At 39.4% G+C, this 19,462-nt stretch overlaps 1 protein-coding gene across 2 annotated transcripts in view; it reads left to right on the top strand.

Moving 5' to 3' along the window:
- me1 (malic enzyme 1, NADP(+)-dependent, cytosolic) overlaps positions 1-17,659 on the top strand; it is a 90,634-nt gene extending 72,975 nt beyond the window's left edge. For both annotated transcript variants that reach the window (XM_008431900.3, XM_081597236.1), the window contains 9 exons: positions 1,119-1,222; positions 11,108-11,217; positions 12,499-12,596; positions 12,745-12,858; positions 13,991-14,096; positions 14,205-14,347; positions 15,324-15,497; positions 16,949-17,047; positions 17,149-17,659. In XM_008431900.3, the coding sequence (XP_008430122.1) occupies positions 1,119-1,222; positions 11,108-11,217; positions 12,499-12,596; positions 12,745-12,858; positions 13,991-14,096; positions 14,205-14,347; positions 15,324-15,497; positions 16,949-17,047; positions 17,149-17,316 (1,116 nt within the window). In that variant the 3' untranslated portion in view covers positions 17,317-17,659. The remainder of the gene's footprint in view (positions 1-1,118; positions 1,223-11,107; positions 11,218-12,498; positions 12,597-12,744; positions 12,859-13,990; positions 14,097-14,204; positions 14,348-15,323; positions 15,498-16,948; positions 17,048-17,148) is intronic.
- The last annotated feature ends 1,803 nt before the right edge of the window (positions 17,660-19,462 follow it).

Below are 19,462 nucleotides of genomic sequence, written 5' to 3' on the forward strand. Positions count from 1 at the left end.
GAATACTTTAGTTGAGCAGGGAGAGAGAGGTGGGTTGTAGTTGAAGGGAAGATGGATGGAGCTAAATACATGGCAATGCTGGGAAGAATATATGTTGGAGGCTGTCAAAGACTTCAAAGTGGGAGATTCATGACCCTAAACATACAGCCAGAACCCCAACAGGATGATTTAGATCAAAGCAGAACCATGATTTTGAATTTCCCAGACCTAAATCCAACTGAGAGCCACAGACGCTCTCCATCTCATCTGACTGAGCTGGAATATTTTGTCTGAAACACAACTCTACACCCAGAAAATTAAAATTTGTGTGTGTAGCTTGACAGAATGTAAAAAAGGTTTAGAGGTATCTGTCAAGGAAGTACTGATGACCTTTCCTTGCACCTGACTCAAAAGTCTCTTCTCTGTTTCTTTTCAATTCCTTCTGAATGGTTTACACTGATGTATAGTTCCTAACTCTTCATACTTCACATTGGTGTTCCTTCATTCTTGATAACATTGAGATGTTCTGGTCATAAGGTCATATTAATCCTCCCACTGATTTGCTCTTCCCACTGGGTTAGGTTTGTCCCAATCTGAACTTGTTTCCTACAGCTACAGATTTAAAGCAATGCATGCTCCTTTCAAAAATAACACAATATGAGGGATCGCACAGCTTTTCTAGTGCTGCATAGTTATAATAACCACTGTTGATAAATCATGGCCATATTATTTGACTGAAAGATTTGCTTAACTCTGAGAAGTGTCTGCAGATTGGTGTGAATTTATGTCACAGGAGGAAACGCTCTCACTTACTACAACACATGGCTGTCATCACAGAGGTCCTAAAACTGTAGGAATACAAGTCAGAGCTCATGCAGAGATGTGTTTCGGCTCATTTTTTTAAATAGCAGAAGGAGTACACACAATCGGTCATGGAATCACTAAGTAATTTTTGGGACTGCTGATCTGGTGTGAATTGCATTTGCAGAGCAATTTCCGTGAAGTCTCACAGAAAAGGTGTGCAAGCTCAGCAGCAGGGCTCGCAGTAAAAATTTATGTTGCAAAGTCTCAAGAAATTTCTGGTATCATTTACCACCTCCTTTATGTATTGATTTTTTTATTACTTATTTATTTTCCAGGCACTTCTGAAGGACCCCCTCTACATCGGCCTGAGGCATAAGAGAGTCCGAGGCCAGGCCTATGATGACCTGATCGATGAATTTATGAAAGCCGTTTCGGACAGGTACGATGACCGCACTGACCCTTCCAGTCGTCATTTGCCCACTTCCTTTCTTCTGTCTGCTATCATCATTTCGGGCCGGTAATCGCACAGGGCCCTTAAAAGAAAAATGTTAAGCAGTTTAGCATGCAAAGTGACCAGATGTTGCAGGATTCAGACGTCTGGAGTTTACCTCAACATTAACTCAGTTTTACCTCCTTTCAAGCAATTTGACATTCTGGTTGGCAAAAGTTTTTATTCGTCACTGTTTTGTCGCTTCTCGGATGACGATGGGATAATTTTGTGATAGACCAGACACTGTAAAACAGAGTTTTAGTTGTAGTTTAAAACAACAGATAAAATTAATACAGTGTTGGCATTTGATACCAGTATAATTATCTTATAGAAGAAGTTAGCACCCTGTTGATGTGGCTTTCATTATTTTCATTGAACTCTAGTTGGCTTGCCTTGAAAGTCGGATGCATTTGGGGAGATGTAGCATAGCCGTTGCCTTCCTAAACAATTCCTCTTGATTATTACCCCCTTTCAGTTCTCCGTCTGTGCTTTCTCACATTGACTTGGAAGGAAGGAACAAGTTGCTCAAGGGGTTTGGTTTGTTTGACACAGTGCAGTGTGAAAGTGAACCACACCAGCCAAAAATGGAACAATGTTGCAATTTTGGTCCCCAATCAAACTGAGTCTCCTGGACTTGTGGATATCCTTCATAACATTTATACTTTCCTTAACTTGGAGGCTTCTGAAAGACTGTTGGCATGTTAAAAACAAAGGTTGAAGCTTGAATAGTTAAAACAGAGAAACTGTGATATACTGGATTAGGCCTTCCTGATACCTGCTGAAATTCTTGCTCTCTCTCTAAATGGACGACAGACATTACGGTAAGTTTCTTTCAAAAGGCTTTTTACACCTCTGCGCCTCCTCTTACTTCAGTTTAAACACCACACCATTACTGAAAATGGCTACCGTGGAGTCCTCCTCATTCAGTAACAACTCCCTCACCGAAGAGTGTTTTGAGGATGTCAGAGCTGGAGTACAGTAGGGTAAAGGCACCTTTATTTTGTTGTTTTTCTCTGCTTATCTTGGTAGCAGGATCCAAGAAAAGTACTTAAAACCCCTTTGAGTCAAAGAACATATTTAATGTTGTTTTATAATGCCATCTTAATGCATCAAACATTTTTATATTGCTCATTGTTTCTTCTTTAACTAGACTGCACAAGCCTCTGTTAAGGTTTACTGCTTGGACGTGTTACTTATTTGGTTGAGTCTCATCTGAGCTGTACCTTCCTTTGAGGAGCTGGATTTGTTTGAGACAGATTGACTCTGGTTGGTCTGATTATTACCCTGCGTGTTTCCTGCAGTCATGTTTCTGATTAGAACCTTTGTACACTCTTCCCCCGCGTTCCATCATGTCTGTGCCCATGTGCCACGAAGCCGTGCGTGCACACACATTGGCCTGGATAAGCCTCATTCTCAACCCACAGAGACTGTAGTCCAGGGAGAGAAGTCTGGGTCTGGGTCCGCTCCAGCTGGCAACAGGAAACCATGACTTTAATAACCGGGTAGCTTCCCAAATGCAGGGAACAGAGTTGACTCTTTTTTCTTCTTCTTTTCTTCTTCTCCCCACCGGAGCCAGATTGGCGGAAAATGAATAATTATGGGCTCAGACGTTCAATGAATGATTACAGCTCCAAAGTAATATTCACGTTCAGTTTTCTAAGAATCTAAACATGGGCTAAAATACTCCACACTGAGTCATCATCGATGAGCAGGAGTCTGGGATAAAATGTTTTTTAGTCTTTCAGTCAAAACTGTCCCGTACTCAGGGGAATTGATTTAGTGATGCAGTCTCGTGTTTGGTTTGAGGCCGTTCAGCTTAGCTCTTGAGTTTTCACAGTGATCCCAATAACATGACTACACACACTCACAGCACAGAAAGAAAGGAGATGCTCTGGAGTTATGAGAATTTCCATCTTGCTCTGGTTTGATACATTTAAACACCAGGCAAAAACACACAAACAGTTTAAATCAAAGATGCACCGATCCGATTTTAACATCTGTATCGGTCCCGATGTTTAAAAAATTCTAGATCTGGTATTGGTGACAGTGTGTCCGATCCATAAAAGCAGATCTATTTAGTGTAATTCTATGCTTTGCGCTCTGAGCGACATCACGCTTTATTATAGTTTACTTTAAGTTTAGAATCCCTAAAAGCACTTTCTGAACCATTTTGAAGGTTTGTTGCAGTTTTTTTTACATGTTTGACCAAGATAGTCAATCTATTGTTCTATCTACAGTTTCAGTTTCTTTATAAAAAATGTTATTGGCTGTTTTACTCCTAATTGCACTGATTCACAAATTTAAATTGTGTTGTTTTTACATGTTTGACCAAATTTGTGAAGCTGTTGGTGTATTTAAATGTGCCGTACTGGTGCAGAGTTATCAAACAAATATGTTATCAAATACATTTATGTCTGTTTTAAAAAAATATGTATTTATATTCATTTCATCTGTTTTTCTGTATCGGATAGGTATCGGCCGATACTAAACTTCAGATATCCGTATCGGAGATTAAACTGTAGTAGGTTTACTATTGAGACCCTAGCATAAAATAATAATAATCTGCACTTGACTTCTTATTTCACAGACAGTGCAAGAAATATTTTGCTTTCAGACTAAATATTTTTAGCCAGAAGTGACTTGAGTTCAGCATTTTTGAGATGGCTTAAAAACAATGTTTGTGAATGAGTCTGAACTACGTTGAGCTTTTCAACAGACCACTGAATACTGCAAGACTGTGACAAACATAGAAGAGGATTTGAACATTTCTTATGTTAGGATTTTCTGGATCAAAGTAATGAGAAACTTTTAAGTTGATTTAGTCCTTCATTGCATGTTATTATGGAGCTATTCAAATATTTTTAACAATTTTTTTTGACTGCCAGAATTATCAACAACTCACTCTTCGTGCAACCGAAACGTCCATCGGGATAACCCAATAATGTATATTTCTTCTCTTTTCAGTCATTCATTTACTTAACACAAACATAGAACAGAACAAGTCTGAAACTGATGCATTGCACCTAGAGCAGATTTGCAATTTAAGTCCTGGTTGGGCATTTCTATACTTTCATTTTCACACTGCTCTGTGACAAACTAACCAAATCCTTTGAAAAACCAGTTCACCTCCTCGCCTGTGGAGGCACTGTCAAGAATCTCTGAAGGAAAACCTCTGAAGAAGACACTTATTACAATTTTCTTCTTCAACAACAATGTAAACAAAAAACAAAAATGGAGTGGCGTCAGATTTTAGAAGTTGTAGGATTTCTTTTCCTTTTGGTAAAATTAGCTCCAGACACACACTACTTTGTTTTGGTTATATTTACCCAGAATACCTTGCATCATGGTCCGGTTCCTGCTTTTGAGCGGCCTCCAGTCCACTTGGCATTCGTGCATTCACACTGCACCAAACTTCACTCTAAGTTTGGTGCAGAGTTCACAGAGTTTGGTCTGCATCAGAATTTGATTGCTCATTCACACATTCCCCAAACGAACCAAACCATCCAGGCAAACAAGCTAGAGTTTGATTAAAGCCAACCAAAGAGGGCTGGTGTGAATAAACCCTTAGTTTGTCCAGAAACTTGAAGTCTTTCAAAATCGAACTACCCGGTTCATATTTTATTTTTTTATTTTTTATTTTTCTTTGAATGGTTGGGGATTCGAGACATTTCCCAAACAAGGCTTGTTGGCATACAAACACTACAGGAAAGCTATCAGCTATTTTAAAACTCTTGGCACTGAAAAAAAGTGAGGACCAGGCAGACAGGCCGATGGAGGGAGCCAGAGCCGTGCAGAGACCACTAAAGGGGCAGGTGCTCAACAACAAAATGGGCACATCTAACCGCATTCTAGGACAGAATATTAACAAAGCCACTCAGCTTTTAGAGTTTAATAAACAATGACAAATTACAAAATTGTGAGATATACAATCAAAACTAACAAACATCTCCATATAGAGCATAATGCTATGCATATGTAAGATATTTTATTAGTAATTTCTTTCTGCAGGTCTACTTTGTTATAGGAAAGGATTGCAATATTCAAACCTGCAATTTACCAAGATATGTAAATCAGAGCCAGACCACCAGACATATTTTGTCTTTACAGAATTACACTATTAAAAATATAAACAAGGGCACAATGCAACCTTTTAGTGGACTGTAATCTATAAAAAGAGCTGCTTGTTTGCTGCAATGGAGATGAAGATGGTCCATTCAGGAAAGCAGAGCTGCATCAAACTTTAACGTGGAACTGCAGAAAAAAGAAAAAAACAAAAGCAAAAATTTAATTGTTAATGCATGTCACCATGAGAAAAACCTACTGAGTTTTGCTTAAAAAAAACTTTAAAAAAAATTTAAATCACACATTTTTGACTCATGAAGTTAACTTTCTTTTTTGCAAAACAAACTTATTTGCGCTTGTCAGAAATCTTTTCTTGCTATTCTAAGTTTTTGTTTGTGACTCAAAGTTTTGCTTGTGATTCTCACATGACGTCTTGAGCAGGGCCTAAAATCACAACAAAAGATTTCTGATGTGTGCAAATAAATGTTTATGTTTGGTAAAAATGAGTTATTTAATTAAAAAGTATTTTAAACAAAACTCATTACAATTCCAAAAGTGTTGATTACAATTTAATTTTACTTAACTGAGGTTAGTTTTTTTTTCATTGAATAATTGGGAAACAAATTTAACTGCATACTCTGCGAACCAGACCCTAAACTTAAAGTCTGGGTTGAGTTTTTTCCCCTTCATTAATGACACATTTATTACATTCATTATATCTATCATGGTAATTCAGGGTGAGTTATTTTTAATTCTAAATTAATATCCTTGTCGGACTTTTATTTAAGTGTTATTCTCCTTCAAGATACATTTACCTAACGCCAGAATAAATGCAATGTTCATTATGCAGCAAAGGAAATTAAAAGACATATATCCATTATGGTGTTGATCGGTTTTGGACGGGCGATGTGCCCTTATTGCACAAGCAATATTGAAGAATGACTGATATCATTAACGACACAGGGGAGAAGCTTTTTAGTTATCTAGCTTTGCTAGCAAAGTCGTTAGCTAGCAGCTAACTAATAGCACACCAACAACAGCCTAATATCTGTATGATAGAAATACTGGATCAATAGATGAGAACAGTTTTTCCTCACCTGGCTGTCTCCTCCCGCTCAGTGGTTCTTCAGAGAAAGGCAGACGCAGAGGCCTGTCAGTGTCTGTTGTATTTCATTACCTCTCTGCTTAAACCGCGACTCCGAGCTGAAGCAGAAACGATACTTCAGCGTTTTCCGTCATCTGACAAGCAGCAAGTCTACTCCACTTTATTCACCAAAAACGTTTTTTTTAATTCACCAAAAACTGTTATGTAATCTGGAACGTTCACTACGTTGAGCTCCAGTTAGCCGCCTTATCTCACTGCGCAAGAGGCAACTGCGTCATGCGTCACGGGCAAAAGGTCAAAGGTAACAAGGCGACAGGCTTATTATGTTATACAGAAAAGAAACAAAAAAGCAGATAATTTTAGCACATGTTTTTATGTGTCAGAAGAGGGCTTAGGAAATAATACCAAAAACAAAATTGACCAAAAGGGCACTTGGGGGCAAGGAGCAAAAGGAGCAGGTGCTCAAGCACAACCCCCCCCCCTCTCTCTCTCTGCACGTGCCTGGAGGGAGCAGCAGAAAGGAAGAGAAAGAATGCAGAATGTATCTTGTTTTTTTCTTTTCTTTTTTTTTTTAATGACGGCTCAGGGATTTGAGAAATAATGTGTGCTGAGAGATGCTGGCTCTCTGGAGAACAGGGAGTGGGCTGGGGATTTATTAAGGCCTCCTCCACAAAACCCCTTAGGGACAAAGGTAACACACATCCTATGAATGCGTGTGTGTGTGTGTACACAAATGCTCGGTTCTACACACAGATTCAACAGCTGTGTTTGGACAGAGCGCCCTTGTCTGTGACCTTTGTTTTGGTCGTCTCAGGCTCTCCGGCCCTCGTGAAGGCGCTCCAGCCAAATGAATCGGTTCGTACCTCCTCATCAGTTTCCAGTCTCGTCACTGGAAGGAGAAGAAACGCGCGTCGCGCTACTTCTCTGTAGCGGCACATTTCAGCTGTAATAACACCAGATTGAGTTTCTTGAAAGAGTCACTTGTTACATCTATAGGAACCTAAATGAGAGCTATAGACTAAACAAACACACGGAAATGAGGAATGTTTGCTTTGTCATATCTTTCCATCTGCAATTATCTCTAGTGGGTCTTGATGAGATTCTTAAAGTCGGCTAAAAGATCCCCTAAGACAATTGCAGCAGTCTTAATAAAGTTTTTGCAAACCCTGGATTGGATTTTTTTTTTCTTTGCTTCTGTTTAACATATTCTTGTGGTGACTCATAAATCACAGGAAGGTAAAAGTTGAAGGCCAAAAAACAGTCTTGTGTTGTTTTGGTAGAATGGCTCAGATTGCTTTGACAGACTACTGGTTTCCCCAGACGCCCCATATTGGTTTCAATACTTGTGAGTTTCTATTGCTCAAATTTCTTCAAACACACATATGACTTAAATGTGATGTATGAAAACAAATGCATGAAAGGTTTCATTATTTAAAAGCTGTCTAGTTCTCTGGAGTGTAGCTCACCGTGAAGAGCTTCACAGTGAGCTCTTGATTGACCCGGATTGGTGCGTTTCTTCATGTTAGCTCTGGGAGGAGATGAAGGAGTTTAATCTTATCGCAAATTATCTGTCTCGTACTTCACTGTCACGACATAGTGACAGTTTTAAGTAATATCTAAAAAAGTTTTTTATATATTTATATATAAAACTTGCATACCCCTGCTTTAAAAGGAGACAGACACCTGTCTGGTATGCAAATTCAGTTAGCATTTTTTAAATTGATCATTTATGAAGTGGGAATGACAATCTGAATAAGATGGTAGTCAAAAACAGATTTAAATCGCCCATTTTTGCACATTGTGTTTTTTTTCTGCATCGGTAGCTGTTTTTATTACAAATGAGCACAAAACTTTGTTAGTATTCCACTAATGTTGAAAAAAAATCACAATTTCACAGTTACAGTGGTTCCATTAAGTAAGAAATGCCATTGAAATCGAACGTGGATAAGCTTGTTCACGTGGTAAGTTGTTAAAAAACATGTCAACCTATCATCCTCCTACCACTTCCTGTCATCTTCTTCTTCGTGGTTTGCGCCAGTGGCAACATCCGGTTTTTGATCATGTGATTTGTGTGATGTGAAAAAAGTGTTTCCAAGTTTTGCGAAATAAATAAATTTCAATACAGACACAAAAAAAACCCTCACATAGGGCCCAATTATTTTAATAAAAAAAATAGTTTTGTTTTTTTAATTGACATGCTCCCATTATATACATGTATTTTCAAAATGCTAAGTTACACAATAATATGGTCAATGATCACAAATCCACCTTTTTTGGTGCTTACGGTAGCTGGGTACAACCTCTGCTGCTCAGGGATTAGTTTGCTTTTTAGAGCATGGTCAGGAATAATACCAAGCTATTTAAATCTCCTGGGTGTGCCTTGGCCTCCGTAGCTTTCTGCCCATAATTCTTCAGTAAGAACATAAAAGCAAATTATGTCGTTGTGTCTTTGTCATTTTCTTAAATTTAGTTGGCATGGGAACACTTTGGGACTTTCTGACATCCCCAGGGTGTCCAGTGAAAGTTACAAAGACACCGAACGCTGAACAGAAGCTTCGTCCACCACACACACACACACACACATTGTTAAAAAAAAAAAAAACACAGAACAAGAACTCTATCTTTATTGGTGGGTACATCAGAACGAAGCGCCTCAGCAGAGTGGTGTTCCTTTGTTTAACACCACAATCACAGATATTCACTCTGCAATTTGTGGTCACCAAAAGCTCATAAGTATGCATGCATTTATTTTATGTTCAATCTGAGAGGCAATTAGGGTTTGCACTAAAAGATCTATTTTTGAGCTTAAGTTAAAAGAAAGCAGCTCGGTCCTTCCCAGGGGGCAGCAGCAGGCGAACGCAGATCTCCTCCGGATCATCTTAAGCCAGCCTGTGAACTCGCGTGAACTTGCGCTCGCAACAGCGGCCGCACTGTTTTGCTTGGCAATAGGGCAGCGCCCGCATCCACCCCGCGCCTTGTCGCCCGTCTCCGTGTCCTCGAGCCGAAACGCAATGAAATGTTTATAGCTCCCATTTTTGGCCTCATAATTCCTCGTCTTTGTTGCCGTCTCTCAGCAGCGCTGCGTGTCTGATAGAAAACACATTTCTCTCGTGTCAGCGCTGCTCCGGTGTTGGCAGGAAGCTCGCGCCGCCGTCGGCGTCTGCGCCGGGGCGTCCAGTGTCCTGCTGTGAGTCACAGGACAGAAGTCTCTCATCAGGACATAAAGTTTTATTGCATCTGAAATTTATCTTTTTTTCGTTTTTGCTTCACTTCTGCCCAGCTCTTTGCTAACCTAAGCGGTTCTGCAGTCACCATAACAAGTGGGAAACCGCTTTCCTGAGCTGTTCAATAACAATGCTTTCCTCACAAAGGACTACGGTAGCGAAGGAGACCGGAATACCTGGAAACAGAAAGGAAAGGATGGCTCTGAAAACAAGCACCTCTCACTGTTATCCAGTGTCTCTGTCCTGGAAGCTGATGTTTATCCAGCCTGTCCCCAATTTCCTCCATCGCTCCGTCACTGGAACAGAAGCTCTGTTGTCTTAAATTTCCAGTTCAGACGAACCTTCTTCTGTTTTCTCTCCACGGCCTCGTTTTGAATGTGCCGAGTTCAGAGCAGAATTTCTCCCTAAACTTCTGCGCAAAACAGAAACCTTCCCCCCACACTCTGATCCGGCCACTACAGTGTTTGACCGTGGAGGCAACGTGTTCAAGGAGATGTGCAGTGTTAGTTTCCTGCCAACACAATGAGGCTCGTTTGACTTCTAAAAAAAAGTTGCAGTCTGTTGATACTGTTGACCTGCTTGTCATTATGTGGCAAAAAAAAATCTGCACAGACATTAAAATTGTCACTATTAACACAGTATTTGCCCTTAAAAAGGATATTGTTACCCTATTGTTATCCTCCTAAAATAACAGCCTAAGTCATTTTTTGTTGAAAGTTTTTTTTTTTTTTTTTTTGCTGAAATACTTTCAGCAGACCTAGTTCAATATATTAGGAGGATGACGATGTTTAATATTACAGAAAAGGCTAAAGGATGTAGAGAATGACATGAAACGAAGAAGAGAATAATTTTGTTAGGAGAAACTTCTTTGTCACAGGTCCAGATGCAGCTTGTGAACTTCAAACCTCCAGTAAACTCCTCAGCATCTGTTGAAAGGCTTGGAAACCTGGGAAGCCTTCCCCTATGTCACTACTGAATCTAGCTCACAGAGTTGTAGTGCTGGGCTTACGTTTTGTTAAAAGATGGGGTATTTTTTGAGAAGCTTACAGGTGTTGTCTGGGTAGCATAGGTGGTCTAAGCAGCAACTTGTAAAAGCGAACACTGCTGGTTTACTGCTTTGGCTCTTTCCCTTGAAATGAGATGTTTGTTACCCGGATTTTTATTGGGTGTTTGAGCTCCCTCGTTAAAACTCCTTCTGGGGTGTTCTAAAATCACATGAGGGCACGCAGGTGGAAAAAGTTCTATTGCATTTCTCTCCAAAAAGCTTGCTTTTCAATTAACAGCAAAAGGTTAATATTTCCTCTTGCTTGCTCGTGTTGCTGTGCCGCGTTGAGCGGCAGCTCCTTCCTCTGAGCCGAGTTACGCCTCGTCTGTTTTCTCCCACTGTGTGATTTACAGCGTGGCAATTTAGTTATGAATAAAAAGCATTTCTTCTGCTCGCAGGTACGGCATGCACTGTCTGATTCAGTTTGAGGACTTTGCAAACATCAACGCTTTCCGACTGCTGAGGAAGTACCGCAACAAATACTGCACATTCAACGATGACATCCAAGGTAACCGGGGAAACCGTTCACCTTACACCAACAGAGCATCAAGAGTTTTGGTTTAAAATGATGAATGAAGAGATAAAGTGAGGTTAAAGTGGCAGAAAAGCTCGATGAGAAAGGCGAGGGAACCAAAGAGACCAGAGGAGCAACAGCACATTAGACAATAACAGTTTTTATCAAGACTTGATGCATGCTGTCCAGTTCAAAAGAAAGATGTTTTTTTTCAGCACAGAGAATACATGTGAAACCAGATTTTTACATGTATAGTTTTTTCCTACTATTTCACATTGAAACAAACTCATCTGTTCTTGTTTTACATCAGTCAGGACAACCAAAATGATTTCTATTCAATTATTGCCAGAATATTGACGGACAGAATTTTAGAAAGTGCTTCAATGCTTCCTTCAAACTTAAGTCCACATATACAAAGTTTACTTTGACTAGGCCTGTCACAATAACAAATTTTGCTGGACAATAAATTATCATGCGAAGTTATCGAGATAAACGATAATATTGCTGTTTTGAGACCTTTTTTAACTCTTTTGGCATAATAATCTTCTGAACCTTCATCCAACTGTGAAATACAGTTGCACCATCAGGTTGTGGGGGTGTTTTACTGTAGGTGGAAGTGGTGCACTCCACCTAATAGATGGCGTCATAATGAAAGAACATTACATGGAAACACTGAATGTAAAGCTCAAGACAGGAAGTTAATTTTTGGGCATAAACTGGTCTCCCTGATGGACAAAACTCTTCAGGAGTTAAGTGAAAGTTTAGTTTATAAATCCGTAAAAAGACACAAATCTGGAAACTTTCTCCCTCGAGTTCCTGCAAGTTAACTAGACAATATTTCCACACATAGATCGATCATCACAATTTCTACACCGTAACGCCACTGATGGACCAATAGCCGTGGTTGACCATAGCAAAAAAAAGTTCAGTTTGTTCTGAACGGAAAGGCTGAGACGCCGCAGAACAATAAAGTAAACAGTGAGCCAATAAAATGTCTGTGTGGAACATTTTGTTGTTCTTTATGTCATCAATAAGCCTAATGAGGAGCCAAGTCTTCAATATTGAACGACAGTCTTTTAAGGGTTTTAGCTCAGGACAAAAAGACAGGCCTTTCTTTTACATGTATTCACCCTAAAACTAACGGCAACTCTAATCTGTCGTTTTTTTTATTTCTTTCAAATCCATTCAAAACTCTGTTTGAACGTATAAACAATAACATTAATGTTATAAACTCTGAGTTCAAAAAGTCTAATTGACTCTGGTCTCTTTCTTCAGGCACAGCAGCTGTAGCAGTAGCCGGGCTCCTCGCCGCCCTCCGCATCACCAAAAGCAAAATGACCAACCACACCATTGTGTTCCAAGGGGCAGGGGAGGTTCGTGCATCAGTCGTAAAAAAATAAAATAAAAAAAATCATGGTCTAGTCTTTAATGTGACCCAGAACGTTCAGAGTTTTTTGTTTTTGTTTTTTTCTTTTTTCCTCTTGTCCTTTTCTCTCCCCCTTCCTTCTCTGCTGTTTCCAGGCAGCGATGGGAATTGCCGAGCTCATCTCCATGGCGATGGAAAAGGAGGGACTCGGCAAAGAAGAAAGCTTGAAAAAAATCTGGATGGTTGACTCAAAGGGACTCATCGTCAAGGTGTCTTAGTGGGACTGAAAACACACACGCACCCAAACACACACAAACTAAACCTAACAGAATGCAGGTAGAAATTCATATTTACAATGATTTGCTAATTGCTTTTGAGGTGCCAGCGACCCCATGTATCTCCAATCCAAAGTCTTCAAATATTAATATTCAGTTAGGAACCTTGTGGCCCTTGGTTTATGTTGCACTGGAGAGTTTTTTTACCTTCACATTTTAGCTTAAGAAAATCCACTTGGGTTGCAAAGTGCAATATATTTTCTCATAGCAGTGACCGATGCAAAGCTGGTGCTGTGAGAAAACGTTAATGGGGCAGTTTTATGTGTTCTTATAGCATTATCAATAAACTGTTAAAATATATCAAATATCACTTAAAAAAAATTTTACTTTGTAATTTAATGCTTACCAGCGTTTCACTGAGAAGTAGCTCCTATAATGAGCTCAGCAGTTTCACCAGGTATTTGCTAATTGCTGCTGGCTAGTCTGAAGGAGCTGAGTGGGGGAGACATGGGGAAGGGCCGCTCTGTGAGGCAGAAGCTACCAAGCTTGGAAGCTGCAGCTCTAAGGAGGAGCTTTGTCTCGAAGGCAGGGCTAGGTTCACCCAGGCGTTTTTCACAGCTGATTGGTTGCCACGGGAGATCAAAGAGTTTCTCAAATGCATGACAGAATCAAGGTTACACTGCAGGTATATTTTTAATGAGAGAATAACACTATAACATGATGTAAAGCTCAAAAAAGTGGATTGTTACATAATACTGGCCCTTTAAGAAATGCAACTTTGGAGTTTTAAAGAGCAAAATTTAGAATCCTGGTTTTCACTTTGAGCTTTACCTTGGAATGGATGAATGATTAAAAGTATTTGGTAGAGTTAAGAAAACCTTGTGGCACTAAGGGTTAGGGAACTATAAAAGTTACTTTACCTGCCTTGGAAGATTTTGTCTGTTCAAATATTCAGGAAAGATATTCAGGTTATTTTGTGCATTTCAAACCAACATAGTAGGCTTGTGACCAATTTTAGAAAAGATGCAGGTTAATCATATTTTTCCAATGTTTCATTTGGATTTTTTATATGTTTGTTTTTTTCTTTGATATTTTTAAACTTGATCCCCTCACTCTGCATCCTTAGGGCCGTGACAACCTGACCCATGAGAAGGAGCGATTCGCCCATGAGCATCCTCAGATGAAAAACCTGGAAGATGTGATCAGGGATCTGAAACCCACAGCTATCATTGGTGAGCAACACTTTTGTTCATGTTGTCAGACATCAGCAGATCATTTCCAGACACGCTTCAGTACCGAGGATTCAGTACCCACTGACCTTCAGTGCTCTCACATCCCAGGTGTTGCCGCTGTTGCCGGAGCTTTCACTGAGCGGATCATCAGGGACATGGCTTCCTTCAATGAACGACCAATCATCTTCGCCCTTAGCAATCCAACAAGCAAAGCTGAGTGTACTGCTGAGGAGTGCTACACATTCACAGAGGTACGCAGTGCTGCATTGTGGTTAACATTGTAATTGTTATTTTTTTGTCTGCCACGAAGAGTCAACATACTGCTGTGTGAATGGATGGGCTATGTAAAACATTGTGTAACTATTATTTTAAAAGCAAAGACAAAATTATTATGAAGTTTAAATTTTAAACAAGCTTTTGCGTCTTATGTTGGTCGTTACTGTAGTTAAACAAAGTAGGCATTTTCAAATCAGCAGTCTCATCGTGTTTACTTCTAAAAATATAGTCTTCCCTTAATTCAGAGGTTTCCAAAAGACAGTCAACATTTCCAGATCCAGCATGTTCAGTGACTGACAGAGACTAGAAGTTCACAAGGATAGACCAGAGCAGCCTTACTGTTCTCCGCTCAGCCTTTCAGTTTTCTGCTGAAAGTCTTGATCTCTCTCGCTCTGTCGCAGCCTGGATCAATCGTTCTTCAAAATAGCTTCCAGCACCTCTGCTCTTCCACTGACTTCATTTTAATCACCTCACTGTTACAGGAAACAGCTAAAAGAGCTAACTATGAGAAACAACTTCCACACCGAAAAGTGTTGCTGCTGTTGTTGGCGCAACCAGATTTGTCTTAGAAATGAAAAATAAAAAGCAGAGCAGGGCTAAAAATGTTGGTCTTGTCAATTTTCAGTTTTCCTTTTATAACTCTGCACGTTTATAAAATATAAATCATCAAACTTTGTGAAGAATCTGTTTCCTGTTGTTTTGGAAGCAGCACAAGTATGACTTTTTTTTAATTATGGTTTTATTTCCACAGGAATCTTGAGTGTGATTTCATCGGGGTAGCTAATTATTATGACTTTAACTATAAAGCTTAGTTTAGCCACATTTAAATCTCTGGAATTAAGACTAGTAAATCCAATTCCCACAGCTGATTTCTCAGTGCATCTATATAGTGGTTTATGCATGTCTATACTGAGGTTAACTTGCATTATTTTGAACTCCGTCTTGCTGCAGGGGCGTGGCATCTTCGCCAGCGGCAGTCCGTTTGGCGCCGTCACCCTGCCTGATGGGAGGACGTTCCATCCCGGTCAGGGCAACAACGCCTACATCTTCCCGGGAATGGGCCTGAGCGTCACCACGTGTGCCTTGCGACACATCACTGAGGATGTCTTCCTGACTGCTGCAGAGGTGATGCACGAACGGTTGGAAAAATTTAATTGAATGATGAAAGCTTACACTGAGGATTTAGAGACGGGCTGGGTTATTACGCCGCATTATGTAATAACATATTAAATCAGACTTCAAAATGTAATAAAAGATTGTTAAAAACGGCTTGATGTGATAATAGCCGCAAAATGTAAAATTCTTTGAACGCATTTCTTTCCCTTCTTTCTGCCATATTATGTAATAACATTTTTCAGCAGTTGGTACAAAATGAGGAGGTAGTTCATGTTTTTAGAAGTGATGATGGAATGCAGTAATAAACAATCATAAACGGTGTTCATCCTAATAATTACACTCCTAATAACGATCACGTTGTAGATTTAAATTGAAACTTCGGTCAATAAACACAGAAGTTTTGGTCTTTTAGGTGACTTTTCCGACTCATCTTCAGAACCCTCTATCTTAAAATACATCCAAGGATTTTATTACATTTTGTGTGTTATTGCATAACGTGGCTTTAATGATATTTTGCTACATTTAAACTCCTTATTTCATTGCTACATAGTGCAATGCGGCATTACATAATAAGACAAATCATCTCTCTTACATTATTCTAGCTTAAAATCCTGCAATTATACTAGATGTAATTTTTTTTGCATTCACCAAAAAAATGTATAAATAAAAAACGGGTATCGTAAAAAAACCAAAGCGTTGAAAAAGTTGCGTGTTTTGAATGTTTTGGCTTGAATGGCATGTGAGTTTAAGAGTCTGAGTGTCGGCAACTAAAAGTTTGGTATTTATTGATCAAAGTTTAAAATGCATAATCTAAATTGTGATTATTAGAAGCATATTGATCAAGTCGAACACAAACTATGGCTCATATCATCTGATGGGCCATATTATTACACCGTCAATGTGTTTAAAATAGCAGAGACTGCATTTTTAATAATCAGTTCAAAATATAATAACATTATTACATACTGCAGGAGAAAGTATTACAAAATGTGTTAAAGGATTTTTTTTTTTTCTTAAATTTTTTGTCAGTTGTCGCATAATTTGGTTTTATTACATTCTGGAGTCGATACTTTAGACTACGTTACAAAGCTGAAAGAATAAAGCCATTCCACAAACAGTTAATTATCGAGCATCGGTGGGTAATGTACATTCTCACTCTCGAAAAATTAAAATCAATCCCTAATTAAAGCGACGGTTCTCCGTGGGAGTCCCTGACCATGAGAGCGACAGATTACCAGTCGTTCTGTCTTTAAATGGCACCTCTCCAGTTGTCTCCTAATTACAAGCTCTTCTCTTGTAATTACAAGATCCGAATCTCGTAATTGTGAGATAAGATGCCTATTTCTTTTTTTTTTCTTCCCATAAATGTTTGTAAAGGTTCTGAATAATCTTAAAACGAAAGCAATTCCTCCTAGCAGCCCGATTAGCTTATTTACGCTGACATAAGCGGTTTTTTGCAGGCGCTTGCTGACCAGGTGACTGATAAGAATCTCGCCGAGGGAAGACTCTATCCTCCTCTCTGCTCCATCAGGGAGGTTTCTCTTAAACTGGCTGCTAAGGTGAGACCCTCAGCACAAAGTTAAATCCAGCCTGTCACGTCAACATGCGTACACAGCGAGAAGTATAATTCCACCCCGCCCCCAAAATGTTCCGTTTACAGGTCATGGATTACGCTTACCACCACAAAATGGCCACTCTTCACCCTGAGCCATCCGACAAAGAAGCGTACATTCGCTCGATCCGCTACAGCACCGACTACGACGACTTCGCCGTTGAATCGTACCAGTGGCCAGAGGACTGCATAGCTGTGCAGTCGTGTAAACTTTGATGTTCTGTACACAGAAACCCCCCAAAAAAGCCCTTAAAAGGGATCATTACTACTGAGGTGCAATGTTATCCAAGGATCGGGAGTTGGGATATAAAAGATGTTTGCATAACCTTCCTTTTGATTATATTAATGTACTTTAAATTAACCAAAGACAACGCGAGCATTATTGGTTTGCATTATGAAATATTGCACCAGTTGCTGTCGCCACTTTGTTTTACATAGAGGGGGATGTTATTTTATGGTTTAACTTTTTAATTGTACTGTAATAGCTATTTTATGACTGTGTCGGCTGAAATCCAAAGACACTTTGCCAAATAAAATAAAAAAAATGTTTTTGATTAAACGTTGTCTCCTCAGTTTAATGCTCCCAGAGTTATAAAGGTCAAAAGGGAACCTCTATAACGTTCATGATTTCTTCTTGCTGAAGAAATCATATCATGAGAAAGTCCCGTATTTTCCCTGTTCGTCTCAAACGTGTGGATGATGTTTTGGCTCCCTCCAGTGGTCAAGAGGTGTCATTGTGACATTGATTGCCAAAACTGCGGCACTCCACATGTGATTTCATGTAACTGTGTGTTTAGTAATTTTACCAAAACTAATATTTTCTTCTCAGGTTTAATAATAATAATAAAAATAATAAAGTAAATTAAACCATAGAACAGCACAAACAATATGAGCAAAATGAAAGACAAACGGAAGCAGCAGGTGAACTGAACCGTTTTGTGATCCTGCCGTATATGGTGTGGTGTGGGTTAAACTGTGGAGAGAGGGGGGAGTGACATTATTTAATCGATCAATAACTAGTCAAACAGTCTGTGGGCTACCAGAGGCCCCGGCTGGCCTACTGCCCAGGCCAGTCTGAAGCCAGTGCTCCCAGCAAGCAAACAGACCAGTCAGCATCCAGTGCTTGGCGTCCCACCTCAGGCAATGCTCTCAGAGCCGTTCGGTCCTCCCAATTTCTTTCGTTCGCTCAGCCACTAAATCCCCCATTTTGGCCTCAGGCAACCCCAGTTCTGTCCTCACTATCAATATGTCTCAATGTCAGCACCGTCCAGGGGCCAGTTTAAGTGTGCAGGCTGCAGATGGTTTTGACCCTTTGCCAGTATTTATCAGAAATACTGTCACCAGATTTAAGTATATTTGGGCAGCTTAGAAACTCTCACATTTTTTTCTCATATTTTCAAAGATATGTAACTTTTCACTATTGTTGCTGTTGGCCTAAGTAGTTAATTGGTTTATTACTACATTAAATATTAGGCATTAAAAATGTTAAGTTAAGGAATGAATGCATCAACCCTCATAACAGTTAACAATTGTTTTTAAACAATTTCTGTGCTTGGTTGTATCCAGCTGCAGCTAGTTTAGCACCAGCGCTAATGCTGGCTTAGTCTAGCTAAGCTAAGTCATTCTCAGTGAACTGCATCCTGGCTGTGGTTGTCAGGAAAATTCTTATAATGCCAGCTTATTGAAATAGGTGTAATACATTTTTGTAACAATTTTAATATTTAATCATAAGCGAGTTTTAGTTTTTTGTTTGTTTTGTTGTTAACATGGCAGAACCAACAAAATTAGCAAAATTGTCCTAAAAAATAAGTTTACAGTCGCTAAAGCTACTGCACTGACAATTTCTGCTCATATTGATTGATTAAAATCTACTTATATACTATGTAGGTAGTTTTGCAAGTGTACCTCTTGGAAAAAAAAGTTATTTTTGGTGTTTTGCACCCAGTGAATGAAAATCGGGGGCAGATTTAGCAGAACACCCCTAAAAGAAAAAATAACGGTATATGTGAAATATTCCAAGTCTCCTGCTAAATATTTCAGCTTTTATGCTTAAAATCACTCAAGAAGATGAGGTCTGATGTTTACAACTCGTCCCACCTTTCATCACAACAATTATAGCAGATCACACTCCCTCTCCTTCTAACATTCTCATCCTGCTTTATTAATTTTCGCCGTTGCAGTCATTCAAAATACGATGATGAGTTTCCTCATTTATTTCTGTATACTTTTCTTTAGGACAAGCAGGATGTTGATCCTGGTTTTTCACTGCCTGCATGTGTTTTGAGCTAACTTTAAGCTTTCTGCCTGACACATTTTGGCCCCGCCCTGCAGGCCTTTGACACCTCGGAGGTCACAGACAGAC

Source organism: Poecilia reticulata, chromosome 16 (assembly GCF_904066995.2).
Source record: "Poecilia reticulata chromosome 16, P_reticulata-male-v2, whole genome shotgun sequence".
Lineage (NCBI taxonomy): Eukaryota > Metazoa > Chordata > Actinopteri > Cyprinodontiformes > Poeciliidae > Poecilia > Poecilia reticulata.